The sequence below is a fragment of the Sciurus vulgaris genome (genome assembly GCF_902686455.1).
Source record: "Sciurus vulgaris genome assembly, chromosome: 8".
NCBI lineage: Eukaryota > Metazoa > Chordata > Mammalia > Rodentia > Sciuridae > Sciurus > Sciurus vulgaris.
The window spans coordinates 145,669,068-145,686,645 of NC_136468.1; the positions used below are offsets into that span (position 1 = coordinate 145,669,068).

The 17,578-nt window shown below is 39.6% G+C and overlaps 1 protein-coding gene across 1 annotated transcript in view; it reads left to right on the forward strand.

Moving 5' to 3' along the window:
- Positions 1-376: 376 nt before the first annotated feature.
- PPTC7 (protein phosphatase targeting COQ7) overlaps positions 377-17,578 on the forward strand; it is a 36,410-nt gene continuing 19,208 nt past the window's right edge. The window contains exon 1 of the mRNA XM_079149620.1: positions 377-851. Coding sequence (XP_079005746.1) covers positions 629-851 — 223 coding nt within the window. The 5' untranslated portion in view covers positions 377-628. The remainder of the gene's footprint in view (positions 852-17,578) is intronic.

The window sequence follows — 17,578 nt, forward strand, 5'->3', positions numbered from 1 at the left end:
GTGCTGTTATCTTTTTAATAGCCTTTAAAAGATATTGTTAAAACGGAAGAAAACGCCAAAGCAGCCCACCTATAATTCTCAATAACTTAACCCAAGTCACACATCTGGGGAATTGTCCTAGGTCCTGGACCCCAAGCAGACAAGTCCAAAGCGACTACAACTCCTGGACTACAACTCCCAGGAGACACTGGTCCACACCCTCTGCGCACGCTCGACCTGGGTGACTGCATAGGGCAACGAGCCCGAGGGGGCGGGGTTTGGATCAGGACCGCGAATCGGGGGCGTGGCTGGAGGCGGGCCGGGAGAGGGGGCGGAGCTGCCGGCGCGGCCCGGAACACGCTAGTGGAGCGGAAGATGGCGGCGGCGGCGGCGGCTGCAGCCGGGACCCCAATTGGGCTGAGGCGGAGGAGCTGCCGGCTTTGACCTCGCTCTGGCTCCGGTGCGCGCGGCGGAGCGTGTGCGAGGCCCCGCGCGGCGGGCAGGGGCGGCGGCGGCCTCTGCGCGCCGCCCTGAGGAGCGCCCCAGCGGCGGCGGCGGCGCGACTGCGGCTGAGGAGAGAGCCGGCTCCGGGCCTCCGCGTCCTCCTGCTCCCCCGACCCCCCGCCTCCTCGGGGGGGCGGCGGCGGCGATGTTCTCGGTCCTCTCGTACGGGCGGCTGGTGGCCCGCGCCGTGCTCGGCGGCCTCTCGCAGACCGACCCCAGGGCCGGCGGCGGTGGCGGCGGCGACTACGGGCTGGTGACGGCGGGCTGCGGCTTCGGCAAGGACTTCCGTAAGGGCCTCCTCAAGAAGGGCGCGTGCTACGGGGACGACGCGTGCTTCGTGGCCCGGCATCGCTCCGCCGACGTGCTGGGTGAGTCCGGCGGGGGTCCCCGCCGCCCCGGCCCGGGACCCGCCTCCTGGGGACTCCCCGCGCGGGGCTTCCCCAGCTGCTCGGGCGGCGAGAGGAGCCCGAGAGCGCGCGCGCAGGGAGCGCTTACTAGCAGCCAGGCGCCGTGCCAAGCGCTCCGAGGCGCGTTTTCCGTTTGAACGCCCCCCCCTCGGTTTTAGAGATGAGGAAACTGAGGCGCAGAGCGGTCGAGCCACGTGCTCAAGGTCACCGCCTGAGAATGTGACCAGTCGGTTCCAGTCCAGAGCCGCACTCTTAGTCACTTGGCCGTGTCTGCCCGGGGCGACCTCGTCCTCTCCCTCGGCGACACCTGCAGGCTCCTAACCTCGCTCTGGCTCCTTCCCTCTGCGCGCCTTGGGGATCCCTGCTTCGTGTGCTCCTGACACCACGGCCTGGCCACAAGCTGCGGGATCCGGAGCAGAGTGTCGTGAGCCCCCGACAGCCCAGCCGCATTCACCGTCTGGATCGAGCTGGACCAGATCTCCATCGTTTTCGGAGTCTTGCAGTGGGGGCTGCGGCCTGGTGCAAAAATTCTCTCAGTGCATTCTCCCAAACTGATCTTGTCCACTTGAGGTCATTTGGGGTGGTAGGCAGTCTCCTTGACTCAAAATAGAATGGTTGAACCTGCAGCCAAGAAGGCTTTGAGAATTGGTCACAGCCTTTTCAGGCCACAGGTGCTTCCTAAGGCCTGTTCGAGTTACACCTTTGGGGAGTGGGAGATTAGGGAGAGAGCTTGCAGAAAGGGCCAAGTGGAATTCAGAAGCAATCAGAAACTACTGTAATGTCTGTCTTTGGGGATTTTTGTGTGTTCCACAGACTTGTGTGCCACTAACGCTCTTTTAGAGAATAAAGCACTTCCTTTGAAATTGAAGGACATGCTGTCATTGGATTTAGGTTCATATATCACTTTCATTTTGCTTCTCAAGTGAGACTAAGTTTTTGGTTACTTTAGATTTCATATGTCAAGGCAAGGTTTGGCGTTGGAACAAATGGTTCTATGTTTTTTATGACTATTTTTTATCCGATCTCAAAATAACTGCCTAGTAGCTTAGGTTTTACTTTGTGAACAGGAGAGTGGAAAGGTTTTCAGTTTAATTTATGAATGACCTCATTACCTGAATTGAATAAAATCATTTAGTATTTAGGAAACATCACTGTTAACCTTTGAGACAAAGAGAGACTCTTTGGAAGGTCAAGGTTCTCACAGATTGAAATTGTACCAATCCACTCTGAGGGCAGCTTATGGTACTCGGTGTCTTTTTTCAAAGACTATCAACAATTCCCTTTCCCTGTTGTTACACTTAGAAGTGCTTAGTGCAATGAACTTTTAACCTGTGCTCCTACTTTGTGTTTTTTTTTGTTTTTGTTTTTGTTTTTTTTTGGTTTTGGCTTATTGCTGGGGACTGAACCCAGGACCTTGCATGTGTAGGGAAGTCACTCTACCACTGTGCCATATCACCAGCCCACCTGTGCTGCTTTTAAAGTTGCAGTTGGGCTGAGTGAATAGCTCAATAGTAGAGTGCTTGTCTAACAAGCTAAATGTCTCCATTGGATCCCTCAGCACTGCAGAAAAGCAAAAAAAAAAAAAAAAAAAAAGTGTAAAGTTGCAGTCACAGTACAACAGGATGAGGGAATAATGAGGCACTAAGGGTCACCTTATAAATCTGCTTGTAAAGTAGGCTTTTGTGAAAGGTCTGTAATTTCATTAATGGTTTGAGGTATGGTAGCCCCCTTACACAAGGTTTCACTTTTGATGGTTTCAGTTAATTGAGGTCCAGAAATATCAAATGGAAAATTCCAGAAATAAACAGTTCATAAGTTTTAAATCACATGCCATTCTGAGTAGCGGGATGAAATCTTGTACATTCTACCCAGGGATTTTTCCCATTGATGGTAGTCACACTTGTATATATTATCCACCAGTTGGTCACTTAGTAGCCATCATGGTTATCAGATGACAGAGGGAAGGACCTAGTCACATAACTTATTACAGTACAGTGTTTTAACTCTTCTGTTTAATTAGGTATTGTTCTCTTAACTATGCCTAGTTAAACTGTCATAGGTAGGAATGTCTGAGGGAGAATGTAGTATACATAGGGTTTGGTACTATCTGTAGTCCTTGAATCCACTGGGGATATTGAAATGTATTCCCCAAGGAGAAAGGGAGGCTACTGTATTTAAGTAATGTATCAAATTCCTCTGCCTAAGCTTGATTTTAAAATTTTAGAATGTAACCTTTTTAGTGGAGTGGTATATTTGCAAGGATATGGGAAATTTTGGTCAAACCCATTCTAAAAAAGTATAAACATAATTTCATGCTTTAGCATTCTGGCAGGAACCAGGTTTAGTTTGAGGTTCAGCCTTGCCACTTAGTAACTCTGTGATTTGTGGTCTTGGGTAGAGCCTTTCTAGTCTTCTTTTCCTTATCTAGACTAGAGGATGGAGGGAGTGGACTACCTGTCCCTGTAGAATAACAGCTTCTGACCAACAGATCATATTTTCCTTTGTTTTGAAAAGATGGCACCCTTTATAATTTTGCAGCTCTAATAATATGCATTACTTCCTATTTCATTCACATGAACACTTTTGCTGGATTTATTCCATTTTTTCCTAGCAGTAAGTTGGGTAGTTCTTAAATTTCCTTTATTTCCTCAGAAGATCTTTGACTTTCCCCAAAAATGTGTACACAGACAAAAGTTTGCATAGGCTTTCAGCAACTTCACTAAGTGCATATAGTCTGTCCATGTGCTGCCTACAGGTCCATGCATGGGTATCAGATTGAGATCCCAGCTCTATACCTTTCCTGAAAGGAATGTCACTAGGCTTAACCAAACAAATGGTTACTTACATGATCAAGTAGTGGTCATTGCCCAGATTTGAGAAAGATTATGTATACACAGATATTCACACACAGTACAAATGGAGAGGGGAGAGAAATAATAAGGGATGGATTCTCTAGGAGTGTCCTGTTATATAGGAGCTCTTCTGGCAAGCTGTCTTGGGAGTCACCTGAAACACCTTCCTAAATTGACTTCAATTGATCCTTGACTGCCATGAGCCAGTTCACACAATGGTGAGTTCTATATTATTTAAGAAAAAAAATTTTTGTGGTACTAGGGATTGAATCTCGGGCCTCGCACATGTTAGGCAAGTGCTCTACCACAGCCCTTTTTATTTTATTTTTAGGAGAGAGGGTCTCACTAAGTTGTGCAGGCTGTCCTAGAACTTTGAATCCTCCAGCCTCAGCCAACTGAGTGGGATTATGGGCATGTCGATCACTGACCTCAGTGAAACTTTAATACTGCTATCTACTCTAGGAGTCAAAGTTATAAACTGAATGGCATTGAAAGCTATCTTGAATAATAATGTATTTATGTTGAACTTCCGCTCTTATAAACCTCTCATGTCCTATAGATAATTTACTTTCTTTGGACTGACACTGTATTTATTACTAAGTATCTGCAACTCAGGTTATTCATTGTGGTCATCTAGGACTTGACTTTAGGAATGAACGTTGGCTGTTAGGAGTGAAAGTTATTTCTTTTGTGTGAGAAAGAAAATGCTGTTTTGTTTCTTTAATTTAAAATAGATCTGTTCTATTAGTCATGCGGTGACTAAAAGTATTTGGTGCTTCACAACAATTTTTGTAGGCCCCACTGGATTTCTTTTAGGAAAAACTAACTATGGTGGGTGTGGTGAGACATAAGGACCACTCCTATCCCCTGGAAAACTGGCAAAGGTACCTTCTCTTTATTAGGTCCAACAGGAGTAAATCAGTACCAGCAGGAGCTGCTTACACTTTTCTTGTTCCTTTTTCCCTGTGGGATGTCCTCAGTTTTCTTATTCTATATGGATGGCTTCCTAGGTACACAAAAACATGAGAGCTGCCTAGTGTAATCTCTGGGCTTCCCATAGCCCTAAGCTACTTAACAGTAGAATCTGAGACTGTGGAGAACTGCAAGACTTAGAAACCTTTGAATTCAGTTCTTTCATATTATGGATGAGAAAACAAGTCTACAGAGGTCAAATGACTTGATTGGAACTCCACTGAGAGGAACTCCACTAATTATTGGCAGAACCAGGACAGCACCTTATTATTCTCATTCCAGTTCTCTTTCTGTTATACCACTGGTTAAGTTTACTGTGATGAGATGTGTAAATTTTGAACCAGTCTGTCTCCTGGTACTATTTGTCCTTACTACTTTTCCTGCTTAGGGGTGTGTGTGTGTGTGTTTATAACTTCTTTATTCACTCTGACTCATACTGAAGTGCAACCAAAACTCCTCTGCATGCTAAACCACAGTTTACAGAAACCACTTATTTAAAAATGGCAGTATGGTCTATGCCATGTAAAATCTGACCTCTGAATATTGAGTTATAAAGCAGTTCTTATAAAACTGTAGAGTGTTTGTTTAAGCTTGGTTTAACTTGGAACTTAAACATGAAAATAAAACAATTTTATATTCCAGCCTTCCAATCTGTTTTGACTATGGCCAGGATTTTGAAGTGTTTTTTTGAATCTTGCCAGTCTTAAAAATAATCTTAAGGTATAAAAATTATGTGAGATTATATAAGCGATAAACAGATGTAAATTTTATTTAGGATTTGGAAAGATGAGGTAGAATTTGGTGTTTATAGACAACAGTGATAATTGTGATATACTTAATAGAACCTCTATCTGAAAGTAAGTTGTCCTTTTTTAAAAGTAGTCATTTTGGGAGAGTGTGCACACTGATTTCAGTTTTTGAAGATGACTTTGGAATTCAGCGATACTTCAAGTCGTGTCAGGAAATGATTCTCATTATAGTCATATTTTTCTTAAAAGTCTAATTTCAACTTGATCTACCTGTTGAAAGCAAGCCTGTCCTTAGGTGATTTGTTTAAAAAAAAAAAATTAGGCTGTATAATTCACATGCCATAACATTTACCCCTTTAAAGTATACAATTGAGTAGTTTTTACATTTACTACAGTGTACAGCCACTATCACTCTCTAGTTCTAAAACATTTTCATATCCCCAGAAGAAACCCACTACTCATTAGCAGTCATTCCCCAGTCCCCTGTCTCCCACTCCTTGGTAACACGACATAGATTCTATTTCTGGATTGCCTATGCTGGACATTTCATATAAATGGAATCAAACAATATGTGACCTTTTGTGACTGTTTTCTTCCACTTAATGTTTTCAAGGTTCATATTGGAGCATGTGTCAATACTTTTTTTTTTCCCTAAATGACTGAATAACTGCATTAAATGAATATACTACATTTTGTTAATCCATTCATTCATTGATAGCCATTGAGTGGTTTCATATTTTGGCTGTTATAAATAGTGCTCTGTACATGTGTACAAGCTTTTGTGTGGACAAGCTTTTAACTTTCTTAGGTATATACCCAGGAGTGAAATTCTGGGGGCATATGGTAACTATTTAACTTTGCAAGGCATGGAGTTTTAGTGTATAATAATTGTTTTATATATGGGAAATTATTTTTAAAATTACAATGATCAAATATTTAAGTTCTGAGATAAGTCAGTGCTTTTAATATGCCTGATTTCATAAGAATCTGTGTGTTTTCAAGAGAAAATTGCAGAATATTAAGGAAATGTGAAAATTGTGGGTTTAATAAAAGAACCATGTAGGACTAATAGAAGGACAGGGTTTAGGGAGCCCTTGACTAGTTGCTGTCTGACTTCTGTGTGTTCTTTTGTTCTGTAATAAGATTATGAGATTGTTGGATAGAGAAGTTTGCTGTTTGCTTTTTAAACTCCTGCTGCTTGGGGATGTAGCTCAGTGGTAGAATGCTTGCCTAACATGCATGAGGCTCTGGGTTCAGTTCTCAGTACCAAATAAATAAATCAACTCCTGCTCCTTGGTATTTTTCTCTTATTTTGCTATGTGGGTGTATTTTATTTTTTGTAAACTACTTATAAGGCAACTTTATTTTTAAATTTTCTCATTTGTTACAGTTTTAGAGCTACTTCTCCTTCACAAATGTGCAATCTAGAGATTCTCTGGTTTAAATTTTCCTAATTTACAACTTCTCAGTTAGTAATCTCTAAAGGATTCTGGATGGATCCTTTTTTGGGGGTGGAGGTACCAGGAATCGAATCCAGGGGACACTTAACTACTGAGTCACATCCCCAGCCCTTTTTTATTTTTAATTTTGAGACAGGATCTTGCTAAATTGCTGATGACCTCACCAAGTTGCTGAGGCTGGCTTTGCACTTGCAGTCCTCCTGCCTCAGCCTCCCCTGCTGGGATTATAGGTGTGCACCATGCATCCAAGATGGATGAATCTTTTTGTAGAGCAAGTAATTGAATTTTAGAGGCATAACTGTTGATATATTTTTTAGAAGATACATTTTTGTAAAGATACTTTAAGTTGTTGCGGAAGATAGAAGATAAATAGAAGCTGGTTGTGGAGGTTTTTCAGGGGAAGGAGAGCTGGGTGGAAGGAGGCAGTTCCCTGAACTTTAGCATGGCCTTATGAAACTGGGCAGTCCATAACCTGAATGGTTTTAACAGTGTCCAAGTGGAGTTTGTACTCCAGAAACACTACACCAGCTCAGCATGTGACCTACAACCATGTCCTTTGAATAGATCAAACACTTGGTCAAGTTCAAGCTAAATGTCAAATTCATTTTATATAGATCTCCCTGCCTTTTAGAGAGACCTTACCTGGGGTTTGAGGTTCAGCATTTTTAGGAAAATCTTTTGGAAAAGTAAGTTGTCAGTATTTTATTCATAATGAAATTTAACTTTTGTCAGTTGAAAATAGTGTGCCTTGTGAGTTTACCTTTCAAAATTAGTTGATACCATTTGGTCTTTTTTTATGAAATGGTGTCCTAGACCTAGTTTTTTGTTGTTAGTAGTAAAATTTATGGATCTTTCTTTATTTGCATGTTGTTAAATTTTCTCTTTCCCTTGAAATCTAAAAACATTTGTTTTCTCTTGTTAAATGTTTCACAAAATCACAGCATAAATTCAGACTTTTTGCAAAAACACAACCTCCTACAGAGGGTATTAGGCTGATAATGAACATTTAAACTTGAGTTGGCATTTGGCACAACTCTTTAAATTCAGTTAAAATTTTTTAAAAGGATAAGAGATGTTGAGTACTTTTGAATGAGATCCCAAACAGGATTCTGGGGTGGATAGAGGAGAGGGGTTAAAGAGTGAAAGTATTTCACTCTGTTTCTTCTAAGCCAGCTATTGTATCTCAAAACACAAGTCTACCATCTTATCTATACATTATATGGTGCTTTATCTTGTACCTTTTTACATCTTTATAACTCTTTGAAGTAGCTGTTCCTATCTTTGTTTAATCTGAATGTTTCCTCATCTGTGAAGTTGACTGGTCAGTAAGATTGGTACAACTAGTATCATAGTTTGGATTTGAACCTGGTCTCTTGCTTGTGTGTGTAGTGTTTTTAAATGAACGGTTCTTTTTTGTGCTTATAAAAGTAACACCTGTTCAGGAAAGTACCATATAAAACATCTATTACTCATAACTCAGCTATAGTCAGTGTGACTCCTTCCAACTTTTGCGTATGTAATTGTATGTCTGCACACTATTAAACAAGATTGGGTTAATGTATATTCTGCCCTGTAGTGCTTTTTTAAATGTAAGTTGACCACATCTCTATGCTGATAAGCATAACTGGATCATTTTATCCTCCTTGTATAGTCTATAATTTATTAAATCAGTCTTCTATTTTTAGTTGTTTAGATTGTTTTCAATTTTCTGTTATAAATAACATCAGGCTGACTATTTCTTTAAATCTGAATACTTCCTTAGGGTAAATTCCTTGAAGAGGAGTTTCATGAGCATTTGTGAAGCCTTTGATGTAAATATTCCCCTCCAGAAAGCTTAGACTATTTTATGCTTTTTCAGTTGCTCTCCTTAGTAAGCTTATTGTTCATTTTGAATTCGTCACATTTAACTTGTATAAATTTTCCAGGTTCTTAAATAGTTATTTTGAGGTGAATAGTTGGTTCTTGGTGAACAGTTCTAGAATTGATTGAATTGTTGGTATGAATCCCAAGGACTACTAAATGACTGCAGAAACTTTGCCAGGGACTACAAAAGTGACTTCCTACAAAGAGTGCTTTCTGTTGAAGGACCCAGTACTGTTTTTACTCAGGCCAATTCTTCCACATTTTTGCACTGATTTTTCTTTTACTCGTTAACAGACTACTTTGAAAAGGAAGAGAATTTATCTCCTTTTGAACTGCTGTGACTATACGTTTTGATCTTTCAAGGATACTGTCATCTAGCAAGTTTTTTTGAGTTGCTAGTTTTTTGACTTGTGCTGAGGTTGATGCAAAATATTGGCTGCTCTGAAAGAAGCAAACAAAGTGCTTCAGTGTTAACTTCATCCTTTGAATAGCAGTGTTGGACAAGAAAACAGGTTTGAGCTATTTCCATAACAGCTGGAAAACTGTTTAGGACCTTTAGATTGACCACTAATTAGTAATATTGTCATCAGTGATTTCTATGAAGTGAGAAAATCTAAACAGAAAATCTAAACATGCCTTGTTTGTTTTATAAAGTGCTTGTTTTCACTTTTTTTTTTTAATAACTTTATTTGTCTATTTTTTTTATAATGTGGTGCTGAGGATCAAACCCAGTGCCTCACTGATGCTAGGCAAGCGCTCTGCCACTGAGTCACATGCACTGCCACAACCCCAGCCCACATTCATTGTTTTTTAAAACCATTTCTCTTGGTTCTTAAGCTGCCACTTTGATCTTATCATTGTTTTTCTTCTTAATGTATACTGAGTCCACTGAACAATCAAAGGTCTTTGAGTGATAGGGTGTGTTTGTAAATACATTCTGTACATACATATTCATTTATTTACAGATCATTTGAATTCAGTGAAGTCAATTAATACCAATCCATAACTATCTCATTCTTTTATCAAGATTTCAAATTGAAAAATGGTTGACTTGACTTTTTGTTTGCGACTTAAAAGAAATAAACTTTTTCAACACTTCAGTCAGGTTTTATCATTAAAGTAAAAGTCGGGGGGCTCTATGAGTCATTATCAAAATTTCTCTGAAAAGATGTACCTGTTGCAGTGTACATAATAAAGGCAAGGGATAAATTGGAAAGTCCAAAATGAAGCCTTTGCTTCAAAACTAGTTCATGCAATAAATATAATGTATAAAATGTATAGTTGTATTTGTTAACCTTTATTTTATTGGGAGTTTCCAAAACAGGCTTCTTTTTCACACAGTGTGATTTAGAGTCCCAAAATCCAGACCTAAGAAACAAAGAAATTCAAGAGAGAATTTGTTCTCTTGCCCCTCGTTTCACATAGTAGGAAACTAAAACATAGAGAAATAATTTGGCTAATGCCCTTGTTCCATTCACTTGCACAGGAAGTTGAGAGTGGGGTTATTGGCCAGACACCTCTTCAGTGTTCTGTAGGAAAGCCTTCTCTTTTCATAGTCCATGTGTGGAACATCTTGCACTGAACTCCCACCCAGGGCAAACTACCTTGTGCAACTCCAGAATTTGATGCTGAATTCCTTCTCTCTGGAGTTTTTGGGTGACAGTTTGTGTACCAGTGCATTGGTATTCATATAACAAAGTGTGGGTATTCTAACTTTTCTGTGCAGTCAGCTGAATCTCATGTGGTTGCTTCCTGTTAGTCCTTGACAGGTGCTGTGGAAGGACCAAGATGAACAAAACAGATTTCAACCCTCAAGTTACATAGTCCTCTGGGGAAGGCAAGGAGATGGACAGGACAGAATGAAAGAATACACATTAGGTGTGTGGAACACAGAGTCCGATCTGGAGAGATGGGCTTTTCTGTAAACTGAGGTAAATGAGGAGAAGAATGGTGAGACTCTCCAGATTGTCTCAGATTGAGACTCTGAGTGCCAAACTACAACTGTCTTTTTGGCTGCTGAAGTTGGGATAGGGAAGGCTATTGACAATTGCTTTTAGAAAATAGGCTTAGACAAAATGGTCGAAGGCCATAATTGTTATGTTAAGGAGTATTGGTTTGGGATTTGTTTGTTGTTGTTTTGTTTTTTTGAACCAGGGAGTGAACCCAAGGGCTCTTAACCACTGAGCCACATCGCCAGCCCTGTTTTTTTTTTTTTTGTTTGTTTGTTTTTTTGTAGGAAGCTATAGAAGATACTTTTGCTTTTGTTGGTTTGGTTTGGTTGTCTTTGAAGAAGTAGCACATCGAAATGGTGAAGCATCCTGTTCAAAAGTGTACACAGTAAAGTCTCCTCACTCTTGTCTCCTAGCTACAAAGTCCCTCATCCAGGAGGTAACCAGTATGACTACTTTCTTATGTTTCTTTTGAGTGTTTTAAATACATACAAGCAAATAGGGATAGCATGTACAGGCCAGGTGTTTAGAGGAGTAACATAGATATAGCAACATGGACATAGCAACATTGTAAAAAGATAAGTTGGTATAGAAGCTGTAACAGGAGAATAGAAGCAAAGATAGTTAGGAAGCTACTGAAATAGTCTGAGCTAGAAAGGGTTTTGGTTGATCAGTGGAAAGTCATTGATCTCCAGACATATTGCAAAGTGAATCAACAGGACTTAGCGGTAATAGGACATAAAAGATGAAAGGGAAAGAGAGATTGAAGTTGGTTTGCACCTGGCAGATTCCTTAAAGTTTCTGTCCTGGAAATGTGGGTGGTTGGGCTATCATTAACCCAGGAAACGCAAGAGGAAGTTTCAAGTTTGGGAATAGAAGACAGGTTTGATGCAAGAGGTAGAATCATTAGGCTTGTGGAGTGCTTGAATACATCTAACCTGGATTGAGTTCTGAGTGCTGAGGCAGTGAAACTCACTAGAGTCACCTGTTCCCGAACACCCAGATCCATACTCGGCTTACTCTAGAAGGCTGGGCCTGGGGCTCCACACATCATCTCTTGGTGTGGCAGGGGTTGAGGGGTTGAGAACTGCTATGGATGAAACAATCATTCAAGGCACTGGGCTTATTGTTATGACAAAAGAAAATAGTTCACTTTATGTCGTTTTACTAGTTATTTTAAATTTTCCCTTTTTTTTTTTTTTTTTTGTACCAGGGATTAAACCCAGGGGTGCTTAACTACTGAGACACAGCTCCAGCCCTTTTTATAGAGACAGGGTCTCTTGGTTGCTTAGAACTTCGTTAAGTTGCTGAGGCTGGCTTTGAACTCATGATCCTCTTGCCTCAGCCTTATGAGCCTCTGGGATTACAGGTGTGCACCACCACACCCTGCTAAAATTTCCTTTTTTAAATGAGGACTTTCTAAGTTTGAATCCTGACACACAGTAGGTGGCATGCATTGAAGAGCTATTTGGTAAATGAGATTACTTCAGTGTCACTTCTGGAAGGAAAAACTTGTCTCTTCAAAGTGCAGGTGAATCTTTTTTCCTGTCCGCCCCCCCCCCCCCAATACATGTTTATTCTTTAGAACTTGAAAACGTTACTTTTGAATGTTTAATGGAATATTGAATAGTGGTGAATGTGTGACTGGAAAAACTGAATGGACCACTCATCTTTTATACATTATCTGTGAGTGGCATTGTCTTTTGGTTGTGACCACAGACCAGTGTTTGTAGAGCTGGCAGCCTACAGACATGGGTCAAAGACTCCTTTTTTCTGATTGCTACAGGCTAGCTTAGTCTATGTGCTGCTAGTTGGACTTCCTCACTGCTAGTTGGACTTCCTCACTGATAGGCATAACTCTCATTTACAGAATGTCTGCTGAGCTGAGCATTGTGGCAGACACTTGGAACACATTATGCTGTTCCTCACACCAGCCCTGTGAAGGATGATAAGATTCTTTTTTTCAAGTGAAGATACTGAAACTCATAGAGTTGTCCAAGAACACCCTTGTGTGTACCTCATCCTAGCCCTGGAGCTGGAGCTGGAGCTCAGGTCTGTCTCCAGAGCCTATGCCCTTGACCTATGTGTACACTGCCTTTCAAGTCAGAAGCGATCTTCAAACTTTCTTTTACCAAGGTCTTTTTTGCTGAGTCTGAATACTATTTAGTTATGAGCTGTACCTAAGCTAACAGTGGAGCAAAGCCCCGTAATTAAGACAAATAAAAACCTCTTGAAGCCTTGTTGGCTTTGGTGGCCTCAGGCCTGCCTTTCCTTCCAAGGGACCTCCCAAATGCCTTAAGTCCTGTGCTGCACTGTTTGACTGATTAATGGCGAGAGGTTTCTGGCATGGATTTAATAGGCATTTACCTGGAGGCCAGGTTTCTCTGTTTAGAACTCTCACCTAACCTTTTTGACTTGTGCTTTATTCTTACTAGTTGAAATCATAGGAAAATACTCAAAATGCCTCCCTCTTCAACATCCTCCACAACGCACATTTTCATCCTTCAGGGCTCATTTCAGACCCTTGCTTTTCCATGAGTCTTTTCTAGTTTCTTCAACTTGATATGATTCTCCTTGCTTTTGTTTTTCTTGCTTCATATTTATTTTGTTTTACTATAGTCATTGATCTTAAATCTCTGCAAACTTCCCCACCACAATCATAACCCTTTGATTTTTTGTTTCCATGAACAGAACCCTTATTACATGTAAACCCCTTTATCTCTTTCACTACAGTGTCTTACACATAGCAAATGTTCAACACAATGTGTTGAATGACTTTAATATTGAATGTAAATATAGAATGTAGATTTAACTGAATTTATATAGTTTTTGTTATCCCTCCCCTAAAAATAATATACTCATTGTGAAAAATTGGAAAGTATGGGACATAAAAAGAAAAAAAAATTATTCATTATCCTACCACTTAAAGATTATTACTTAATTGACTATATAGAGTAAAAATATGATTACTCTTTAGAAAGTAAGAGATACTTCTCCACTTGGCAGGCTTAATCAAAGGAATGAGGTTCTTTTTAAAAGGGGGTGGTGCAGGATAACTTGTGCCAGGGCTACATGTGACTCTTGATCTCCTTTCTTAGAATGTGGTATTTCAGTCAAGGCCCTTATTTTTTTTTTTTAATTTTTTTATTATTATTATTATTTTTTGGTTCTGGGGATTGAACCCAGGGCCTTTTGCATGCGAGTCAAGCAAGCACTCTACCAACTGAGCTATATCCCTAATCCCCAAAGCCCTTATTTTAAAAGATGGGTGAAGAAAACAGGGTGAATAGTAGCCTCTTTGGGGTTAGGTCAAGGATGTACAGTTTAGAGGTTGGATGTGGTTCTACACACTTGTAGTCCCAGTTCCTCCAGAGGCTGAGACAGGAGGATAGCTTGAGCCTAGGGAATTTGGGGTGAGCCTGGGTGACGGCAGACCTCTTCTTAAAAAATAAAAAGGTTATACAGCTTAATTGTCACTAATATTAGGTTAATCTTAAGGACCAGACTTCTAGATCTAATCTTGTAAATTATAAAGAGGAGAACTTTTCTCTCAGCCTAAAGGGCCAGTATAAGCAGGCATAAATCAGATATCTAGCCATTAATTGCTTGTTACTTCCTTTAATGTTAAACTATTTGGTTTTGTATAACATTTCCTAATACCTAAAAACTAACAGAAGCCACAGCTTTAATGGAGCCTCTTAATTTAGTAGCACATGTGTTGCCCTGCTATACTCTTTTTTGTTGTTCTAATTAGTTATATACGACAGTAGAATGCATTTTGACACATTGTACACAAATGGAGCATAACTTCACATTCCCCTGGCTGTATGTGGTGCTGAGTCACACCAGTAGTGTAATCATACATGTATGTAGGGTAACCATGTCTGTCTGCTGTACTCTTTATAATCCAGCATGACACCCTGCCCCCTTCCTAGATGATTTGTTTGTTATTTACTCCTATCCAGAAAGCACCGCCAACAGCATTTAGTGTGTGAGGAAGATACTGTTGTGGGCCAGGAATGAAGTGACATTTACAGTGACTTAACCTTCAACTCTGCAGTGGAGGGAAGTCCAGTGATATGTGCCAAGTCTATAAGTTACAAGTTCCCCGGACCACAGTTGAATCAGAATAGATAATTTCACATTAAGGCTGTGGTATTTAAAGAGAAGAGGTAAAGTTGGAGGAAGAACTTCTTTAAATTGATTTTAAGTTTCTTTGCCCCTGTTTCCTAAGCACTTTTCACTGCTTTTTAAGACAAAGCAACTGCTCAGAACAGTCTAGAAATTATTTTCTCAAGTTAATGAACTATTCTGGATAATAGACATATGTGTGTCTAATTTGATTAATTATTAAATAATTTCATATTTACTAACTAGTAAAGAATAGTTAACTCTTTTGTTTGGAATTCTAAACCATAAAATAGACCATTTGTTCCCACTTTGATATGTTATTTTTCATCAGTGGTCCTGGGCAGTTCCATTTCTTTAGAGTTTGCTTATAGGTTCCATTTTAACACATTTTAGGGTTAAGCCTTTCTCCCTTTCCATTCTCTCAGCTTCATTTGAGTTAATTGTTCTGCTTAGAGATCTAGAAATCTTGACATAGACTCAGTCTCTAGAGAATCAAAAGATGCAGGTCTCATTGTGATTAATGCAGTGTGCTTGCTTTGGGATAAACACATGGCTTGTTTGCTAAAGCAGACAACAGAATAATCTATATAATTTCATCTCTAGAGAACTGAAAAGACTAATAGTCTCAAAGCACAATGTACTTCTGAATAACTTGACTATTGAATATATTTTTTTAGTATCCTGCTTTTTGTTCCCTTTGGGATAATCATTTGCAGATACATTTTACAGTTCTGAATCACAGAGGAGTGTTCTTAAATACCCCAATAGTTGAGGCTTAAGAAATGTTAATATAAAGGTGATATATTCCGCTTGATAGAAAATTGAATTTATCCTCAGGTGTCATTTTTTTTCTCCAGTTGATAGTGCTTCATATTGTGATCCCTTTAGACAAATAAGGCTTGTTCTGAAACACTGGATGGTAGTATTGGAAGAAGAGTTTTGGTATGTAACTAGTTTCTCAGTAGATGGAACCGTGCTGTAAAGTGATTCCTGCTATTTCTACTGACTCTCGTGATCTAGCCAGATCCTCCCTCAGTTTCTCCTGTGGAGTTTCAGTTCACTATCAAATACTCACTCTTACAGATAAGATTTATTTTATTGACAGAAAAACAATCCCTATAGAACCACCTTGTTTCTTTGGAGTATGAGGCTCCATGTAAAACACTTTAGAATGCAAGGAATAGAGATACTACTTCAGATGCTACTTAATATTTTAAATTCTGCCAGAGTCTGTGCTAAATATATTTTTGGATAAAATAAAATTGCCATGCTTTCTTCATTGACATTTATATTAAAATTGAATTTTAGTGTTCTTTGAGCATCACTTTTAGGAAATGTTTTGTAAGTTATTGCATGTTCATCTAGAGATGAGTATAGTAGACAGGGCTCAAGAGAACGGCAGCATCACAGTGACGGCTGGTTATGGAGGACAGTGCTAACAATGGCTTAGTTCAGAAGTCTTTCCCAAAGTGAGCCTTTTGCAGCTACATAGGTCAGTGTCCATGTGTAACTGGGATTTTAAACATTCAGTGATTTGGGTTGGTGCTGTAGCTCAGTGGCAGAGTGCTTACCCAGCATGTGTGAGGCACTGGGTTCAATCCTTAGCACCACATAAAAGTAAACAAAATAAAGGCATGCTGTCCATCTACAACTACAAAAAAAATTTTATTTTTAAAATTCAGTGATTTGAGTTTACTTACCAAACTTTTTTTCCTTCAACCTGTTTTCCTAGAACAAAGATGTTAAGTAAATCTATGAAATTAATAAAAAGCTAAGTGAAAGTATAGCAAAACTTTGGTTGATTGGTTGGTTGGTTTGTGGTGCTGGGGATCCAACCCAGTGGCTTGTGCATACTAGGCTTGCACTCTGCTAGAGCTACACCCCAGCCCTAAAACTTGGTTTTTATATGGTTATAACTGTGGCAAAAAAAATAACATGATAATTAGAAAAATAAAAATTTGTTGTTGCTTAGAATTTTATTCTCAAAAAGATGCATTTAAATGATAGGAAACATACCAGAGTTAATCTTTTTCCTGTCTTAACTCTTCACTTTTAGAAAGCAGTCTATGACACACTTAATCACATTCTCTATAAAAAACTCATAAATATCACAAGTATTTGCTAGTTGATCATTTCCTACTTCAAAAAAAAACCTGACATTTCCACTTAAATGATAGAACTAAAGAGATTTTCTGCGCCTTAAGTCTCATCTTAGCCTTTTGCTCAGCTATTTTGGATATGTAACCATTATCTTAATCTAATAATAGTTGTAATTGGATTTTGGGTCAGAGGAAACATTTAAGCTAGATGTGTGCTCACAGAATGTTATTAATGGAGACATAAGGTGATTACAGTGAATTAAAGGAAGTAGTTTCTACATTCATTGCAAACTCTTTATCTTGGCCTTCAGGGCCTTTTTAGTTATTAATCAGCCCACCTTTTCAGTTTCTCTACCTCTGTAAAAATTATATTACTAAGACAAATTGAATACTTGGCTATTCCTTAAGCTTAAACAGTTATCATATTTACAATTATAATTTGATGCCTAGAGCAAGATAAATTTCACAAGTGAGCTGTTTGACCAGGAATTCTCATTCCTAAGATAAAATCAGCACAAGCACATGTGTGCACCCAACATTCATTACTCTCTGTCCTCCCTGAGCATTTCATCCACCACTGTGGTGCCATTTCTCAGATCCAGAGATGTGGCCC